Raw genomic sequence first — 19,219 nt, 5'->3', positions numbered from 1 at the left:
ACGTATATGTATATTCCTTCATTTCCCGAAATTATGGAATAAAATTCCCAATTCCGTTGACTGTTGACTAAAACCAACTCTCTTGTGCCTTCCAAAGCTTGTACTGTACGCTTTATTCATTGTACCAAGAAAGCACAGTATATCACAAGCTTAAGAAATCAGCGTTAAATAGTTACAATACTTTGAATAAAACGCCATCGCTTTCTTGGTGGATGCATCAATAACAATTAATAGACCCAAAATATAATCAAACACAATCCCCGCCTCTATCTCTCTTTCTTTCTCTTTCTCTCTCTAGAATTTTGGTATCGCCTTTGAGGTGTTACTTTCGGTTGAGACAAGAAGCTGAATCTTCAGGAGATGTAGGATTCAAATGCGATAATTGCCTCTTAGTGAAGTTAGCTTCAGATTCATTTTTCTAAGATCTACTCTGCTGGTAAACTCTCCGATCACATTTTTTTTAATTATTTGCCTTTGTATTCATCATTTTCAGATTCGATAAGTATTATTTGCATGTGTATTTGTTAAATTCAGCTCGTTAATTGTTTTATCATTAGTAGTATCCTGATTTTGAGTTCTTCGTGAGTTCTTATGAGGAGTTTTAAATTAAATTGTTATGTTAATGCTAGTAGAAACTGTATTGGTGCTGAATTTGACTGCACTCCAGTTCATGAAAAATGAATTGCGAATCAATCTATCTGCTGCTTCGTCAGTCAGAACCTAGAATATGTCAATTTAATCTGAATTAATCGTGTCACTTAGTGTAGTTCCATGTGGTTGGGTAGTACATTTGTTAGTTTCGATGAAATTGATTTCTCAGCCAAGTAGGGTTGGTTTGGGAAATAAATAGTAATGTGTGTAATTCTACTCATGAAAGTCTATTCTATAGGCTTAATGCGTATAATGTTTTTTCCCCTTCATCTGAGCCGGTGTAAGACTATCTGACAAACGGCAAAACTTAGCATATTTTGAGAGTTATGCATTGTGCATTTCACTTTAAGCTCTGTGTACTGGAGGAGCAATCTGACGCAATCTCTTAGGATTAGAATTTGGTATTTCTTGTTTTTTTGTTGATCAATTCTCCAAAACACTGCTATTCACCACTTTAGATAGTTAACCACAATAATAATCTAAGTTAAATCCCAGATAGAGATCATTGAAGTTAATCTCTGGTTAATGTCCCCACAACTTATCTTATGTGGAGTTCTAGTTCCAGTAGCAGCGAGACAAATAAAAAGCACTAGTATCTCTGTTCATTATTGTGGCTTGAGAAGACAAATTCTGGAAGCCAAAGGCTCAATCATGTTCACTCTTTTTCCGTTATGAGTCCTCTCAATACCTTAAAGTAACCATTGACAGCCATCTCTTTTTAGAAGCATGTTCACTCTCATTCAAACAACTTATACTTTGCAGATTTTACGGCATCAAACTTGGTTGGAGGAGGAGAAGCTCTTTAATTATGACAGTGTCTTAAAAGAAGTGCAAGATGTATAGGCTCTTTTATTGGGTAGCAGTGTCAAGGAGATGGTATTGCAATTAAACTATCTACTGACATGGAAGGGACACGAGATGAAGTTGGGCCTTCAGAGCAGAGATCCCCAGGGGCTACATGGTGGCCTTCAGATTTCGTCGAAAAGTTTGGATCTGTTACCCTTGATAGTAAAGAAGAAAGTTTGAGGAATAAGGAACCAAGTGAAAATGAAGTATACGATAGTCTTCCATGTCAGACTGCTTCACAGATTCTCTGGAAAACTGGAACACTGTCAGAACCAATTCCAAATGGTTTCTACTCTGTTGCTGCTGTGAGCTCCATAAGTTTTTCTTTTAGTTTCTATGCATCGTTGCTTGTTATGGCTTTGATTTTCTTTGAATAAATATATTTTTTGTCTCTTAGAAGCTGAACTAATGATTATTGTTTGGTTGAGAGTAGTTTACATGCCTTGAAGAGAAGGTTGCACAGTTTGATTTTTCAGTTATGGAATGTGCATGTGAGGCCATAACAGGACCACTAAGATTGTTGTTGGTGATATTTAAGCGATTTTAATCTTGTAGGAAATTGATCAAGACTAACTGCCAAGAAACAATGAACTTTTTGAATGTACAATAAACTTAAGATTTTGGCTACTTGGAGAAAAAAAAAAACCGGTCTATCCCATCGAATCAAGTTGAAATTTTCGTGTTCTGATAAAATGATTTCCTCTTCCTTTCATGTTCAAATAGGTGAAATTCTCCTTTTGCTCTGTCATATTAAAGGCCAGTGCTCTGTCATATTAAAGGCCAGAGAGGAAGGTCTATACTCTATAGTTCCCCTTCCGCTCTAGGATATGCTTTAGCCTTTCCATTCCTTTCAATCTACAAATCCTGTAGCATAGTGCGTAATGTCGCCATCAGTTTCTTTGATCTAATTTGAAAACTTGGTATATTTTGATCCAATGGTTATAATTTTCCCCATATTCTCTTTCTTGCCTTTATGTTTTTATTCAGCATGCTTGTAGCTTGATTTCATTATATCTTTCGCTCTTCTTCCTTCCAGACAAATCATGTGGTATTAGATTGAAATGGGCTAGAGTAAAACACATTGAGCCAGCATTCATTATGGTCATTGGTCGTCATTCATTTGAAAAAATGTCCGTTCCAAAATTGTGAGTGAGATTGTCATCTCATCTGGTCGTGCCTTATACGCATAATGTGATTGAGAATAGTTCATGGAATAGAAAAAGATTCAAAGATGAAAATATTCTCATTGTTCACTAAGGCTAGTGCTTTTACTAGAAATTCTCTAGCCAACTTCTGTCACTGACAATTGTTAGCACTCTGGACATTGACATTTTTTAGGACCATAATTTGGTTTTGCTGTAAACTTCTGTGACTAACACATTCTCAATTGTCAGCTGTTCAGAGGCCTTGAACTTAATTTCTTCTATTTGTTCTTTTCTGTATCTCCTGATGTGGGTGCTGCATGTATTTTGACTAGCACTTGCATTGCTTCAATTTTATTTGAATGCCCTTTTCCTTATCTTTTTGGCTCAGGAGAAAAGGCTCAAAGAGCTTTTTGAAGATATTCCCACTTTTGATGAACTTCATTCTCTGGAGCTGGAGGGTTTAAGAGCAGATATTATACTCGTAGATACTGAGAAAGACAAGAAGCTTTCTATGCTAAAGCAACTGATTGTTGCACTGGTGAAAGGCTTAAGCTCAAATCCCGCAGCTATTATAAAAAAGATAGCTGGATTGGTGGGTTTTACCTTCTTTTTCTTCGCTGTGCCATAAAATGACTCTATCTTTTCCTTTCCTTTCTTTTCTGTTTGTTTCCATGTCAAGTTACTTGTTTTCTTTTATGGGGATGTTTCTAGATTGACAGTTCTGTGAATTTATCTCTGGTTTTTGGGTTGCATAGAGATTATTAGAACATGTTCTGGTGATTGTTCTTTTGTGGATATACTTCTCACTTGGAGAAGAATATTTGGACTTGGCATGTTTTTATAAGAGAAGAGTTTAAATGTGCTGTTTACTGTTAAAATGAATATATGGGCCATGGATTGCATTTTAGATTTCTGGTCATAGGAAAAGTATGAAGTATTAAGCATATTCCATGGACATTTATCATTTTATCTGTTGTTTTTATGACTCCTTACATAGGTGTCTGATTTTTACAAACGACCAAACTCTGAACTAAGTCCTGCTAAAGCTGCTCCTGAGGAAAGCTCTCACATTTCTGATAACCGAGGCATCCAGATGTTGGGTCAAATAAAGCATGGCTCATGCCGTTCTCGAGCAATATTATTCAAAGTATTAGCAGATACAATAGGTCTTGAAAGTCGGCTTGTTGTGGTAAGTTTTGCTTCGATTGAAAGAATTCGTAGTTCCCTTGCTTTTGTAAATTCCATTTTTTAACCTCTGAACTAAGTACTGTAAAATGTCCCGCTACTAGTTTTTGTGAATTCTCGCTTTATTTTCTTTCTTTTCCATATTTTTATTGAAATTTATCTTATAATATTTTAATGTTTCTAAATTAGGGTTTGCCTACTGAAGGAACTTCTGAGTGTGTAGACTCAGATAAACATATGTCTGTTATAGTTGTCCTAAATTCTGTGGAACTGCTTGTCGACCTTATGCGTTTTCCTGGTCAACTTATTCCTCGATCAACCAAGGCTATTTTCATGACACACATATCTGCTGCTGGGGAGAGTGATTCTGCAGAAAACGATTCCTGTGATTCGCCATTGGAGCCTAACAGTCCTCTCTATGGGTTTTCAGAGAGAACTGATCCTGAGAGGTTAGGAGGAAATGTTTCTCACCTTTTAATTAACAAAGTTTGAGTTTAATTGCTATAATCTTTTTCATCCTGTTCTGTTGTGGATGAATCATTATTATCGTTGGGAAGTTCCTTTTTGCTGGTGAAAAGGCAGTTTCATTTCTTCTTCTTCCATAATCCATTTTCCATTGATCTTTTGTTTCTACAGTTCTGAGAAAGATGACACCCTTCAACGCCAGAGGAGACTAGAAGCATCTTCAAATGCTGCAGGACCTTCATTGAGGAGTATGATGTTGCGGTCTAACACATCAATTGACAGAAAATTGAGGTATTATTTCGCTCAGCTAAGAAATCATGTTTTTACAAAATAACATTGACATTTTATTGTATCTTCTTTACTCCTTATTTGTGTTCCATGGATCTTTTTTCAGTAAGGGTGTGTTCTGTGGATCTTATTTTCTTTGGATTTGCGATTTCTGTGTATCAGTTTGTCACATAGCGAACCCAATATTGCTACTGCAGCTTGGAGAAGGAGCAGAAGGAAAGTTATTACTGAACAAAGGACTGCTAGTTCAAGGTTTACCTTTTTATGGCCACCACTTCTATTCTATTGATTTCCCCCCTTACATATCGAGCTTTTTATCAGTTTTTCAATCTTGGATGCTATGATACCAGCAAAAATGCTCTGGATCGGCTCAGTTTGCTGATCTTTTACAATTTATTAATTGCATTCGAAGTCCTCTTATTGTAGTTTTTCCTTGCACATATTACATGGTTTCGAGTATGAATGTTAGAGATGAGTATATAATGGACATGCGAACATATGTTCTGTCTCTAGTAACATTTTTTTTAAAATTTTGAATAGAATTTAATGAACTAAAATATGTCCTTCCACAAGCATGTGTGACATGCAGGTAATTAATGACTGCTGCATTTTGTGGTTAATTTGTAACATCAATATGTATCAACTATATCGAACTAGCATTAGTTTTAGAAGGATTTATTATTTCCCTTCTTTTCTTTGTCTCTAAGCATGTCTTATGATGCATGAAAAATGAACCTGGCATCTCACATGTACTTGTGTACCATTTTTTTATAGCCGTGGTATTGGGGCCAGCTTGCGCAACTCCATGGGGTACTTGTTACCTCCCACCAGCATAAGTACTGAGTAACACTGTCCGCCAAAGATTCGGAAAGAAGTCACCTAGTGTTTTTGCCTTTGCTGGGATTTCAATCTGAGACCTCATGGTTCTCACTCCACTTGACCACTAGGGCCATACCTTGGGTGCTAAAAATGACTGTTACCTATATTACATTTATTTATTTATCTACTTTTATTACTGCTGCATTTTGTGGTTAATTTGTGACACCAATTTGAATCAGCTCATATTGAACTAGCATTAGTCTTAGAAGGCTTTACGGTTTCCTTCTTTTCTTTATTTTTCAACAGTCTTACAAACTACGGAAAAAAATAAACCTGGCTTCTCACATGTACTTGTATACCATTCATTGTAAATAAAGAGTCCTAAATGTGTCGTTATTTTGGAGAGCTTCTCGGTTTTTTCTTGTCAGTCCGCATTAATTATAAGATACTTTTCTCATGCTAAAGAGATATAAATAGGTCTCAAACCATGTTATGGAATAATTGGAAAGGTTGCTATTCAACACTTGAAGTGGCTCTTTTTATCTCTGTTAACCGGAGCTACTCCATGCCTTGAAGTGTAATGGATGATTTCGTCTAATTTACGTTCTTCTCTCACTTCATATTGCCAGTCCTGAGCATCCTTCATTCCGAGCACGTGCACGGTCTATGCTTAGTGGTGATAACAAAACATTCAGAGATTATTCAGATGATGTTGCTACATCAAGGTATCTAATTCCACTCTTGCTTTCTGTTTCCTACGAGTTTATGGCAGAATATCTGTAGAACATTTACATGTATGAAGTACTCAAATTGTTCTTTTTGTTCCTGGCATTATTTGTGGTTCATCTCACATATTGTTCTCATTCATATTTAGGGGTTCCTAGTTCACAATCCTTTGGTTCGTTGGCTTGAATTGTTGATCAAAGAGGTCAATGATGCTTAAATGAACTGCTGAATGCAATATCTTAACCTAATTAGAGTGCGTTTAATGTAAACATAAGTGCACTACTTCAGCAGCCATCTCATACGAAAATTTTCTGTTGATAAATTTCCATTATGTTAATAGTAGCTAAAAATATGGATTTTAGGCTGTTTTATCAGTTGTCTAGGCCATCTCATACGAAAATTTTCTGTTGATAAATTTCCATTATGTTAATAGTGCTAAAAATATGGATTTTAGGCTGTTTGCCTCTCTACCTCCCCAGGTAGGCTGTGTACACACTACCCTCCCCAGACCCCGCTGGGATTATACTGGGTATGTTGTTGTTGTTGTTGTTGTTGTTGTTGTTGCTTAATAGCTGTTGAGATTGGTTTTAGCATAGCTGATAATTAGTACAGAGTGCATATGTATACTAAAATGGGGTTTTGGTATTTGGTTCTGTTACCCTTATAACTTTTGTAAACGTATGGGAAACAATGTTGTCTATTTTTTCCTCTTATTTGATAACTACTATATTATTTATTCCTTAAATATTTGATGCAGTAATGGTGTTTCTTAAAACTCTAATTTGGTCAGTGTTTGATAATACTTTAATAAAGACGGCACATTTCATTTTAGGGATCATAAAAGAGAATAAAGAACAGATCAAATCATCAAACAAAATAAGTCTCCTTCACAGTGAAACAAATAGAAAGATCAAATATTCTAAATAATAAAAATATTACTAACTTGTTATGAACTCTACAGATAATAATTATAGAGTGATAATGATTGATCTTGCAAATAATGAGAATGATTATATTACTCAAAAGTGCAACTGTGCAAGTTATCCTACTTTTGAATATCAAGCTTATAATTTTTCATTTTTCTTTTACAAAAAGAAGTGTGATTTAGACCAAGAATGAAGTCTACTGCCTCATGATCCTTCAGGCAAGTTTTAATGGGATATGATGAGTGGTCAAAACTCGCATTTAAAAAAAAAAAGTCTACTGCCTCAAGTACCGTTTCGAGTGATTGATATAGCAGTATAACAATTTTAACTTTATTTGATAGGAAAGATATCATTTATTTTTCCAGTTTATCATTTAAATGAATTGTAGTTCATGTTGAACTTTTGGGATTTTGAAAAAATCCTTTGGCAAATAAAACCTTAAGAGATGATTAAAATCTAGTTACAATTAACTTTTAAAATTGTAAAAATCACGGGGCATACTAAAATACTTGCTGGCTGTAAACTAACATTTTTAATAATATAGATTCCTTATCACTCTATCTATTATGTAGATTTTGTTGAAGTTAACTCAAGTAGGCCCAAGTAGTTAAGCTTACAGTCATAATTTATGCCAGTAGTGTCTTGCGTTGGTGAATCAAGAACTCTAAACATCTATATTTTGTGTTGTGTATAGCCTCCATTTTCCCTTCAAACCATCTGGGATTGTGTACTTCTCAAGCTGTCCAAAGGTGCAGGCAGGGATAGTATTCCATACAGCCTTGAGTCTCTTAGTGAATCTTTGACCTTGTGAGCGAGACAGCTGTTTTTGGCATAATCCACTGTACTCTAAGAAGAGTAAAAAAAACATAGACCAGATTTTCTAACTGAAGCTGCAGTGCAGTAATAGATGATCTGGGGCCTCACTTGATTTGCCAACTGAAGCTGCAGCAATGCACATGCAGTCAAATTAATTTGAAATGATGAGTATAAACTGTAGTAGGTTTATCTGATTGTTAAGTAAGCAACTTTAATGACCTTTTTAAAAAAAAATTGTTTAAGCAACTTTAATGACCTTCAGAATTACATTTCCTGACATCTCATATGAGATTGATGTGGGAGCTTGCACAAGCTTTGAGCATAAGTAGTATTTTAGTGCATTGGATTAATAGTCAAAAGCGCAATGCCACTGTATAAACCCAGACGGCGAAGAAATGTGTTTTGACCGAGTATGACATTCATCCTCCACTAGTAATTGCTGTGATACATGGGAAATGGCCATCACAGGAGAGTAGTAATATAAAAAAAGTCTGAGACCCTTCATGAATTAGTTGCAGACAGAATGTGTTGGAAGGGAAGAATTATCTATTCTGGCAAATGGTTCTTGTATTGAATCCAGTAATGAGGGAATATCTGTATACCCTATATGCTGCGAAAGTGGAACATAATTAATTCCTTCGAACTGTGCAGCTAAATCTAGCTGTTAAAATTCATCTTTGGTGAATAACTTGTGTTGTATGCTTATAACAATTTTCTATGCATATATCAATTTAGTGGTGGGTTTGATATTAGCAGTGTCAGTGCATCGTGGTTGCATGACAGCAGTTTTCTGGCTTGACTGATAAGGCATAGTAATTGAATTGAAGTGGCCATCAGTTTTCTTGGTAGAAGAATTTTGAGTACTGGGTGTTCCATACTTTGTCTTCTGCTTGCCTACTCTTTCTAGGGAGCATATCAGAGTAGACTTACAAAGTTATACTTTCTCCCTTTAAAATGGGATAATGTTCTAAACTTTATCCATCTTTATAGCCTGTTTGGCCAAGCTTTTCCAAACCAAAAATCACTTTTGTTTTCAAAGTTGAAGTGTTTGGCCCAGCTTTTAAAAGAAAGAAAAGTGCTTTGCTTTTGATTAGAAGCAGAAGCAGAAGCAGTTTTGGAGAAGCAGAAAAAAGTAGCTTCTTCCTAAAGCACTTTTTTGAAAAATACACTTAGAAGCACTTTTTAAAAGCTTGCCATACACTAATTGCTACTCAGAAGTGCTTTTCAAATTAATTAATCAAACACAAAATGCTTTTCATCAAAAGTACTTCTGAAAAAAATACTTCTGAGAAAAAGCAGTTCTCAAAATAAGCTGATTTTAGAAGCTTAGCCAAACAGGCTATTAGTCTATTGGACACAACCATTACCTTATGATGTTTTATGGGATGGATAACACAGAATTATAAATGTGAATCTGAGTTGAAATATTTTCATAACTAATATATGCACACTCACCAGGTTTACCTGTTTATTAGTGAATCAGTTTGTCTTTTGAATATAAAACCTTCATCATCATCAGAAAAGTTTGCTGAATCAACTGTTTCTATCCACAGGTCGACTGGTGCATCAACATCCGAACCACGTAGATTACGAAGAAGAAGCATTAGTATTACTCCAGAAATTGGTGATGACATCGTAAGGTAGATATTTTAATTAAAATGGTCATCACAAGTGTCTTTACTCTTAGTTCATAGGACCATCTTTTGGTAATAATTTGTACAAATATGAATCTATTTGATGCTAAATTGCATTATTATCTGCCTTTCCTGAAATATACTAAGAATGTGACGAAGAATTTAGTATTTTGTGGTTGAAGAAAGAAAAATTTACTGCTTGAAACTTGTGAGTTGTGACTGAATGTAGATGCACTTCGTCACAATATGGATGTTGTCAGGAATATTGCTAAGAAGACTTAGCAACCATTTCCTATTTTACTTATCTCATTTTTGTGTCGTAAACGAAACCAGGGCTGTTCGAGCAATGAATGAAGCACTGAAGCAGAATCATAAAGAACAAGGGGAAAATAGCTCGCTCCCTCATACTTCAAATGACAGAGGGGGGGCATTGGATCATCAAAAAAATGTATGCTACCTTTTGTCTCTGGTTTTAAGATCCCTAATAGTTTGATGTGTTTCACTCTGGAACCAGTTAGGTTTTGTTACTGTTTCAGATCAGGGGCAGTTTTTGTTGTAGCATTTTTCCCTCTATTCCATGACTGGGCTTTTGTCTAGGAATCTTGCACGCTCTTTTATTTTTTGCCCAATAGAAGTTGCATATGAGTATCTTTCTGAGTAATATTTCCTCTTCGTAAATGGATGTTATAATCATAATTCATCGTGAAACATTTGGAGACTCTGATTATTAGATTATTCTGTCTTAACCCTAACTGAATGCCATGCAACTGTGGTTTGATGCATTGTCTCTTTTCGGTTTCATTATATTGGCTTAAAGATCTGCAATTTTAGGTGTCTGATTTTCACCATGATGACCATGAAATATTGGGTGCACAGTCGTCCTTATTTGCATTGTCAAGGGAGCACATGAACTCCCAGAAGGCAATATCATTACCCTCGTCTCCCAATGAATTCAGAAGGCAGGCTCCAGAAAGAAGGTGGCAGGTGAATGATGAAACGGTCTCAACCTGGAATAGGATTCTGGAATCACCAATGTTCCTGAATAAGCCTCTTCTACCTTTTGAAGAGTGGAATATAGACTTCTCAGAGTTGACCGTTGGCACTCGTGTTGGGATTGGTGAGTTTATTTTAAATCTTTTTTCCAAGTAGTACTGTAGTAAATTATGCTTCACTGTTTTGTTTGCTAAATCATTTGGTTGCATTGTACCACTAATGAGTCCACAATGAACTGTGTTGAGACTGCTCTCGTTGCTCCTTGTGCTAATGACTGCCAACTATTATACTATTTCTGATGGATCATGCTCTGTGAACTTTGATGTGGGAGAAGCGTTTGCCCAGGTTCATGATAATTTGATCACTTTATGCTTTGAGTTTAGAAAACAGCTTGGGTTTGTCAATTTGCTGCATATGCACTTTGAAGAATTCAACGCAGAGGGGAAATAGATAGCAAGGGCCAAGGTCCCTATGCTTGAGGATTCATGTGTTTGGATGAGAGAGGGGGATCTTACCACTTATCCATACTATTTTTAACTGCTAGTATGGAATTATATAATATTAATCTTCCAACATTTATAAAAATAAGAAGACGTGGTTTAGTGAATCTGATAAATAAAAAAAAAGAGACATCATTTTGCAGTGTTGTGAATTATGGTCAAAATGACAGTTCTCAATCGTTTACTATTTGATTTGATTGATTGAGATTCTCCAGTGGGTTTTTGTCTCTATTTGTTCTATAATTCTGATTTTCCTACATATGGAAAGAGTTTGGTAGAACCTGAATATTCCCTTCCATTCTTTCTTCCCAACATGCGTTGTAAAATGAGAGAGAACATAAAACACAAGGAGGGAGATGCACAGGGAACCTTTTTTCAGTTGGTTCTGATGTATTTGACAACAGACCTGGAGCTTTATCTGTTGCTTATCTTGAGCGCCAATCTTACTTTTCTGACCATCAGAGCGCTTAGATTCTATGTATCTCAAAGGAAAGCTTTATTATTTTAACAAGGATTTGATCTTTCAAAGCAATGGCAGATTCAAGAACAAGTAGACATTCTTTTTTGGGGTCAGGGATAGTGAGCTGTGAATAAAAAGCTATTTAACTTCAATACGGGTCATATATCAATATGGAATGCAGCAGTGACCAGGCTATTGGAACTTTCTGCTGTAGCTTCTCCATAGAATGGATTTTGGAGACAAATGGAGGTGTTTATATACAATGCATTTCCACTGTGAGATTCCTTATAATATATGGGTCTCTGCTCGAGTTTTTAGCAGCCTCAGTGAACCCACCTTTGCCAGTGCTCTTTCTGCTTGTCGTGGAAGCTCTTAACAAACTGTTTGAACAAGTCATTTATGAAAGAGAGATCAAACCTTTTGTTTGCAGACAATGCCTTCACTTTGTGAATATGAGACAAATACGATCATTGTTTAGAACTCTGGTGTAGTGGGTTATTTTCAGGGCTTTGCATCAACATAAGAAAGTTTGGATTAATACCAGTATAGGAAGTGAAAAACATCCAAGAAGAAGCCTCAGTAGGGAGGTGTATAAAGTGTTGATCTTCCTACCAAATACTTCAGCCCTTCTTCTCAGTGGTAAGGTCAAGGAGAGTGCACTTTTGTGCCTAGTTTTGCAACAATCTTAGCACATCTTGGAAGGATTGAAGAGGCAATATTTATCAAAGGATGGGAGAATCACTTTGATCAAGATATCGCCCTTCAGCTTTTCGACATTTTTGTCCGTGTACCTAATCCCATTAGTGATCGCAAAATAGCTGGAAAAATTAGTGAGGGAATTCTATGAGACTGGTGAACGGTAATATCACTTTGTTGGGAGAAAATAACAGCTCCAGTAGTGGCGGGGAGATCGGGTATTCGAAGATTTACTACATGTCATCAAGCTCTCCGAGGAAAGTTTTATGGAGATTCTTATGCAAAGAGAATGCTCTGGTAGGAAAGATACAATGTAAATAGGGATGTGGTCTATAGGGTTGTTATCTATGAGGTCGCATCATCACATGTGATAAGTTTGTGGAAATGCAATATGAAGGAGAAGTTGAATTTTTCAAATTACTGGCTTTAGGGAATGGGAGCATAATGCGATTTTTGGCTTGATATATAGCGTGGTCAACCAAATTGAAAAGTGAATTCCTTTATCTGTTCTCCATAAAAACTTTTTAGCTAAATAAATGTTGAGGAGGTTGATAAATTATTTATGAATGATCTTCTAACTGTTTTCTGGTTATTTATATTACAATCACCTATTGGGGACGCTTCAAGACTATCCTCTGAAAGAGTTGAACATCCAATATTTAGCGACAAATAATATAACTTTTTACTTGTCTTTGTGGTAGAGGAGGACATTCCTTGCTCTATAGATAGATGGTTGGAATTGTTAGGAGGTCCAATGCATTTTTTTGGTTAAAGGTCTAATGCATACTTGATTAAACCACCTTTGTACAGTCAACAGCATTTTAGTGTACTACAAAAAGGTACATGATGTATAAGAAAAAAAAGAGATCAAAATGGAATGCACATCAGAGATAATGTCACACCAGGGAATGGTGTTACGCCTGCACCAAATAGAGAGTGAACTGTCTCACAACATTAGAGCCGAAAAGATATATAAGATGTTGATACACATGGAACCAAACACGGGAAATGTAATAAAGTCAAGTACATTACCTACAAAAACTATTTAAAATGTATCTTCAAAGTAATCAATGACCAAATATTTGATTTCCCATGTTCTAATAATCTGCATTTTCTTCCACCAACCGCCATTTGTATTTGAGAGTTTGAGGTCTAAATGCTCTGGACATATTTGCAGGATTCTTTGGGGAAGTTTTTCGTGGTATTTGGAATGGAACTGATGTTGCTATTAAAGTTTTCCTGGAGCAAGATCTTACAGCGGAAAACATGGAGGACTTCTGCAATGAGATCTCTATCCTTAGGTATTGTGTCTATCTAGGGTTGGGCTCAACTTCTTTTGGCTTTGAGATGTTCTAACCTAAGTTTTTCTTTCTTCTTGCTTTCCCAGCCGTCTTCGACATCCAAATGGTATTTCTCCTCTTTTCCTTTCAAGTGTTGGCGTTTCTTTCTGACTTGGCTTTAAAATATTGTTCCTTGTTTTGGACTATTGTACATCTAACTTCAGCCAATGGTTGCAGTTATATTGTTTCTTGGTGCATGCACAAAGCCTCCTCGTTTGTCCATGGTTACTGAATACATGGAGATGGGATCTCTATATTATTTGATCCATTTAAGTGGTCAAAAGAAGAGACTTAGCTGGCGGAGGAGACTCAAGATGCTTCGTGACATATGCAGGTTGGTTTGTTGATCATCTTTGGTGTTGCTTGATAACTTGGTGATCCTTAATGCTTTTCAATGACCTTTTTTGGTTTGATTGGTGTTCTTCTGTGATATTTTCATATAATGCTTCAATGATATGTGAAGGGTCTTAAATGTAACTTGAAAGAATTGATTGGCCTTGATATATTTTCGGGAGGCATCCTTGATAAAACTGGTAAAATTGCGTGGGAAAGCATAGTTGAATTTTGATTCGTCTTTGTTTATGCAATTCAATAATGTTTTGCTGATGAAGTTCCATGTTTTGTTGAGACGACTTATTTTTCCATTAATGCTGATTACACACCCTTTCCACATGTTAATTACAACCGTCTATTGTTTTGTTATTACATAATGCTTCAAAAGCTTCTAAGTTAAATACCTCAACCATGCTTCTACTTTTACATTTCTCAAGGACGGGATTTATGATTAGTTTCTTGCTTCTGTTGGCAACTAAGAGGGTTGATGTGCATACATCGGATGAAGATAGTCCATCGTGATCTAAAAAGTGCAAATTGCCTTGTGAACAAGCACTGGACTGTCAAAATTTGTGATTTTGGGCTCTCGAGAATAATGACAGATGCACCTATGAGAGATTCTACATCAGCTGGCACTCCAGAATGGATGGCTCCAGAACTCATCCGTAACGAGACTTATACAGAAAAATGTGACATTTTTAGCCTAGGCGTGATAATGTGGGAGCTTTGCACCCTAAAGAGACCATGGGAGGGTGTACCACCAGAGAGGGTATGCCAAATTTCACCTTGTTATTTGGTCATTGTTTGTTGAACTTTTTTATGTCTTGGAAGTTAATCTGTTATTTCCACATGGCTACATCAAGTAATAGCAACTGCAATGTGCTCATTTTTAGGTAGTCTATGCTGTTGCTAATGAAGGATCAAGGCCAGAGATACCGGAAGGACCCCTGGGCCAACTAATTGCAGGTATTTATGGCGAAATGTATAATTAAATGCAGAGGCTCCATGTATTTCTTTGTTCTTGTATTCCTTTCTATAATGTTCTCCTATTTAGTTTTTTGACGTCCCTGACTCGTAGTTTTCCATTTCAGACTGTTGGGCAGAGCCTAACAAAAGACCAAGTTGTGAGGAAATTCTCACCCGACTGCTAGAGTGCGAGTATTCACTCTGCTAGTGCAAATCTATTTTGTCTGTACAGAAACACATGGTAGAGGTGTTAAACAATGTCCGGCTCAAGTTGTAACTTCTGTGTGATTTTCCAGTTTAAGAAAAATATGGTGTTTATAGAAATATAGTTGGGACGTTCAGCCTTTTTGCGAAATCAAAAGCAGAGTTCGTTTAACTGTTTCCACTCTCTACAAGCAAAACTTGGACCCATATCATCCTCTTCATCCCAATTTGCGTCGGAATGCATCAATAACCAATGTACAAACCTTAATGCATATAAAGAGATCTGAAAATCTAATACATATTCTGACGAAGAAAACTATTGAAGCGCTGGATATGGGAACATTATGTGCGCATTGTGTTGTTCTTTGCATCAATCGGATATTGGGCGCCTGTTTAGGGCAGCTTCAAAGCGGCTCAAGGAGTCAGCTCTCATCTCTGTACTCATGTCATTCTCTGGTGCTGGATAGTAATCCTCTCTCAGTTGTACATCTCTTAAGTTTGGGATTCTAAGAAGGAACATCATGAAATGTTCATGCGCTGTTCCATGGATGAACAGTTTTCTGAGTGTGACGCATTCTTGTAGCAGCCCAGCTGCTGGTAGGGATAGACACCTTTGGTTAACGTCCCCATCTTGTGGTGGCCAGTAATCTAGTTCGGTAAGGCTCAAATTTCCAATCCCAAACAGATAAAACCGTTCCCACAAGCTCAAATCCATCTGCCCTGATGGAGCAGTGTGTGCATAACCTATGGTATCTCCACAATCCTTATGCATCTTGGATAGCTTAGGATAGAGAAGAAGGGTGCTCAGTCCAAATGCCCGCTCCGAAGGTTTTGACCATAGCCTGCAATCTCCTTCCACCCTAATCTTGATCTCCTCTAAATTTGGACAGTCTTCAAGAGGAGTCAAAAGCTCACCAACACCAATCCAAAGAGAGAGGCATTGCAGCCGATCCCATGATCGTCCACTATATCCATTGCCATGTGCATTGACTTCCTCATACAAACTGTTAAGATCACAGGTGAACTTGCATCTTTTCTTCTGTTGAAACATGTATGCGTCTTCCTCACATCCAAATGTGTCCCCAGAACCAGCAAAGTTGCTTGATGCCTCACCTCCATCGCTCCTGTTAAGATCAAGCCCGTATCCATAACCATCAATATTCTCAAATTCTTCAACACTATCCCACACACAATCAATGTGAAGCTTTTGGATCCGTTCTCGTATCGGTTCCAGTGCTTTCAATGAAGAAGAGGCTCCAAGATTCATGCAGCAAGATATTTTGACATCAACCAAAGTCTTCTTAAGCAAAGAAGCCAGTGTCCTCATGCCCCTCATAGTAATCTTCTTACAACCTTGAATCTCAAACTTGGCCAACCTCGAACACCCTCTACCAATAGCTATCAAATCCATATCATTCAAGTCCCCCACATTCCTTATCGACAAAGATTGAAGCCCTTGACAAAGAGCAACCCCATCCAACTTAGATTCAATTGGCATAGAAATGCCATGGAATTGCCCCAACTTCAACGATCTCAATTTGGGGCATTTTTTGTTCAAAATCTCCAAAGCAGGACCCGTGTCTCTAACATTATTACAAACATCTAAAACAAGCTCTTCAAGTAATGGAAGACCAGAAAATACCTCAATCAAAGTTCCAACACTAATTTTTGCGTCCTCTTCAGTGAACCCCTCATCATTTGGATCACCCCTAGAGTTGGACAAAGCTGATGTATCCGCCAAATGAAGCACTGATAATTCGGTACAATTTGTAGCTATAGAAACCAAACCTTCATCACCAACAAAAACAATGTACCTAGGATCAAACATACAAGCTTGTGTAATTACCTTAAACTCATCAGACTTAAACCCTTCAGGAAAACTGGAATTCAAGAGATTAAAGCTAGTGAGATTAGAAGCAACCATAGGATGAGACTCCAGTGCTGTAGGAATATCATCCTTCCAGCAGTAAAAAGTCGACAAATCTAGTGATTTAAGCTGTGGGCAATTCTCAAATAGCATATTAAATTCATCACCAGTAGCTAATTGGGGACGCTGGTGCCACCGCACAAGCTTGATTTCTTTTAGGTGGGGCCATAGAGGAGGCAAAAGCTGGAGGGTGAATGGGTGGCGCGTGTAGACAACGAGGGAAGTGACGGAAGGAAACGCGTGGCGGAGAAGATGGGCGATGAGGGAAGGGTCAGCTGCTGCGGCGGCGCCGGCGACCGGAGAGAGGAGTGGGTGACCCCAAGGAGAGATAAGGGAGAGGTCAAGGTGAGTTATGGATCTGAAGCAAGTGGGTAACATGAAGAGGTCACGGACGTTGCCACGGAGCGTGAGGGAGACGCGCGTGGAACGTTCGAGAACGAGCCATTTCCGGCAGACGAGGGCAGCGGAGTTGCGGCTGCGGACGTTGGAGATTGCGGCGATGATGTTAGAGAGGATCACATCAGGTAGGTCGTTAATGATGGTAGAACAAGTAAGTTGTGTAGCTGTAGCCATTGAAATACTTCGATATGAGAACTGATTGGGGTTTTTCCTGTGGGAGAATTTCAACTTAAAACAGCCACCAAATATGATAAGCTGAGAAATTTTTGGGTTTTGGAAATTGGGTTTTGGGGAGGAGAGGTTGTCCACTTGTCGGATTATGATACAGGTAATGCCATATTTGGACAATGTGATAATTGGTATTTAGTAATTTGTGTGATTATTTTAAAGTTTAGACAATGTGATACAGGTAATGCCATATTTTTCAAGTATGGTATTTAGTAATGCCATATTTTAAAATTGTCGGATTATGATACAGGTAATGCCATATTTGGACAATGTGATACAGTAATGCCATATTTGGACAATGTGATAATTGGTATTTAGTTTACTTTTCCTTTCTACTGCTACTAAGCTGCCGTTTGATAGGATCTATTAGGGAAAATAATATATGTATTAGCTTTAGTTTTATTAATTTCTTGTATGGTAGTAATTTTCAACCTATATATAACTTATACATATATGAGGTACACCTTATTCAGTACTATTCTTATATATAGTAAACTATGACATTAAAACTGGTTTTTAATACATGAATAAGTATGTATAAAGACAAAATTATCCTTTCAAAACCTTTATTACGCCAAACAAACAATTTAATAAGAAATAATCCAACATAACTAATACATCATATTTAGTATCTATTTTTATACACCCTATCAAACGACCCTAAATTCATACACGACAATCGAACATTTACCTATATCTGTCAGTACTCATTACGGTTGGAAAAGAAATGGCGACCTCGTGTGGCCCCTGTTGTTTATGGCTTTAATGCTCCCTTGCTGCTAGTTCTTCTTCTTCCTTCTGCTTGCGTAGAGAGTGGAGACTATATTAATCTTTAATAAGGGATCGTTCGGTATAAGAGATAAAGATAATAATTCAGGGATAGAATTTGTGATTGTATTTATCCTATGTTTGATTATAGGTATTAGCTTATTTGGAGATAAATTATATATTAAAATGATAGAATTTGCTATTCCACATAGAAGATGAGATAGCTAATCTTATAAAATATTCTATCCCATGGTATATTCTTGTTTATCTCAGCATTGTAACCAAACGACCCCTAATTTTATGAAAATGTTGCACTCAGATTCTGCACATAGTAGAGCAGCTTCTGAACTACTACTACTACTACTTCTTCTTCTTCTTCTTCTTATTATTATTATTATTATTATTATTATTATTATTATTATTTGCACAGCTTCTGAACTTAAACATTGACCTTTTGGGATATCAAAAGGATTAAACGGCCGAAAACTAATAAAGCATTATGAAGTGGAGCATGTTTTATATCCGAATTTTCCTAGGGTACATATTGAGTGGCATGCACGCAGCATATTCTATTTTTTTTAAAAATAAAAAAACAAAAAAAAAACTACTCAAGCTTTAAAAAGAGTGTCACAGCCAACCCTCTTAAACAGATTTTTTTTCCCAACGTTTCACAAAGAGTTCCATAAAATATTCTTTAAAATATCCTGAAAGATTTTTGAGTAGTGAGATGTGCAGGGAAGAGCTAGAAGCCTAAATACGGGTTCGACCGAACTGAGTAACTTTCTTTTAAACAATATATTTGTGTTAAAAAATTCATTAAATATATATAAATATCAAATTTAGAAACCAATCATTAGCAGTTGAAATCGTCGTTTTAAAATATAAAACTTATAATGTTAAAATC

General features: G+C 36.7%; 2 protein-coding genes across 3 annotated transcripts; one reads left to right on the top strand and one right to left on the bottom strand.

Annotated features, from left to right (window-relative positions):
- Window positions 1-9: 9 nt before the first annotated feature.
- On the top strand, window positions 10-15,163 carry LOC109241700 (serine/threonine-protein kinase EDR1). Of its 2 annotated transcripts, XM_019408463.1 has the most exons (17): window positions 13-436; window positions 1,414-1,802; window positions 3,031-3,234; window positions 3,640-3,831; window positions 4,017-4,276; window positions 4,464-4,583; window positions 4,743-4,832; window positions 6,029-6,124; window positions 9,421-9,507; window positions 9,835-9,949; window positions 10,333-10,618; window positions 13,328-13,451; window positions 13,538-13,557; window positions 13,668-13,824; window positions 14,304-14,592; window positions 14,717-14,789; window positions 14,915-15,163. In XM_019408463.1, exons 2-17 carry the CDS (start codon window positions 1,554-1,556, stop codon window positions 14,995-14,997), a joined length of 2,445 nt encoding a protein of 814 aa, XP_019264008.1. In that variant the 5' UTR covers window positions 13-436; window positions 1,414-1,553; the 3' UTR covers window positions 14,998-15,163. The 2 variants fall into 2 exon arrangements, with proteins under 2 accessions (XP_019264009.1, XP_019264008.1); XM_019408464.1 differs by lacking the exons at window positions 14,717-14,789; window positions 14,915-15,163 and having other exon boundaries at window positions 10-436; window positions 14,261-14,446.
- Window positions 15,164-15,246: 83 nt separating this feature from the next.
- Window positions 15,247-18,669, bottom strand: LOC109241701 (F-box/LRR-repeat MAX2 homolog A). The gene has a single exon (XM_019408465.1). It carries the CDS (start codon window positions 17,491-17,493, stop codon window positions 15,364-15,366), a length of 2,130 nt encoding a protein of 709 aa, XP_019264010.1. The 5' UTR covers window positions 17,494-18,669; the 3' UTR covers window positions 15,247-15,363.
- Between the last annotated feature and the right edge of the window lie 550 nt (window positions 18,670-19,219).

The sequence above is a fragment of the Nicotiana attenuata genome, unplaced genomic scaffold (assembly GCF_001879085.1).
Source record: "Nicotiana attenuata strain UT unplaced genomic scaffold, NIATTr2, whole genome shotgun sequence".
NCBI classification, from domain to species: domain Eukaryota; kingdom Viridiplantae; phylum Streptophyta; class Magnoliopsida; order Solanales; family Solanaceae; genus Nicotiana; species Nicotiana attenuata.
Note: the sequence above shows the minus strand (reverse complement) of the source record. Positions and strands in the feature narration are given on the sequence as shown.

Coding starts and splice junctions, on each gene's coding strand:
- LOC109241700 (XM_019408463.1), top strand. CDS start 1,554: ATGGAAGGGACACGAGATGAAGTTGGGCCTTCAGAGCAGAGATCCCCA. Junction 1,803..3,030: donor GTTTCTACTCTGTTGCTGCT/GTGAGCTCCATA, acceptor TTTTTGGCTCAG/GAGAAAAGGCTCAAAGAGCT. Junction 4,584..4,742: donor TCAATTGACAGAAAATTGAG/GTATTATTTCGC, acceptor TCTGTGTATCAG/TTTGTCACATAGCGAACCCA.
- LOC109241701 (XM_019408465.1), bottom strand. CDS start 17,493: ATGGCTACAGCTACACAACTTACTTGTTCTACCATCATTAACGACCTA.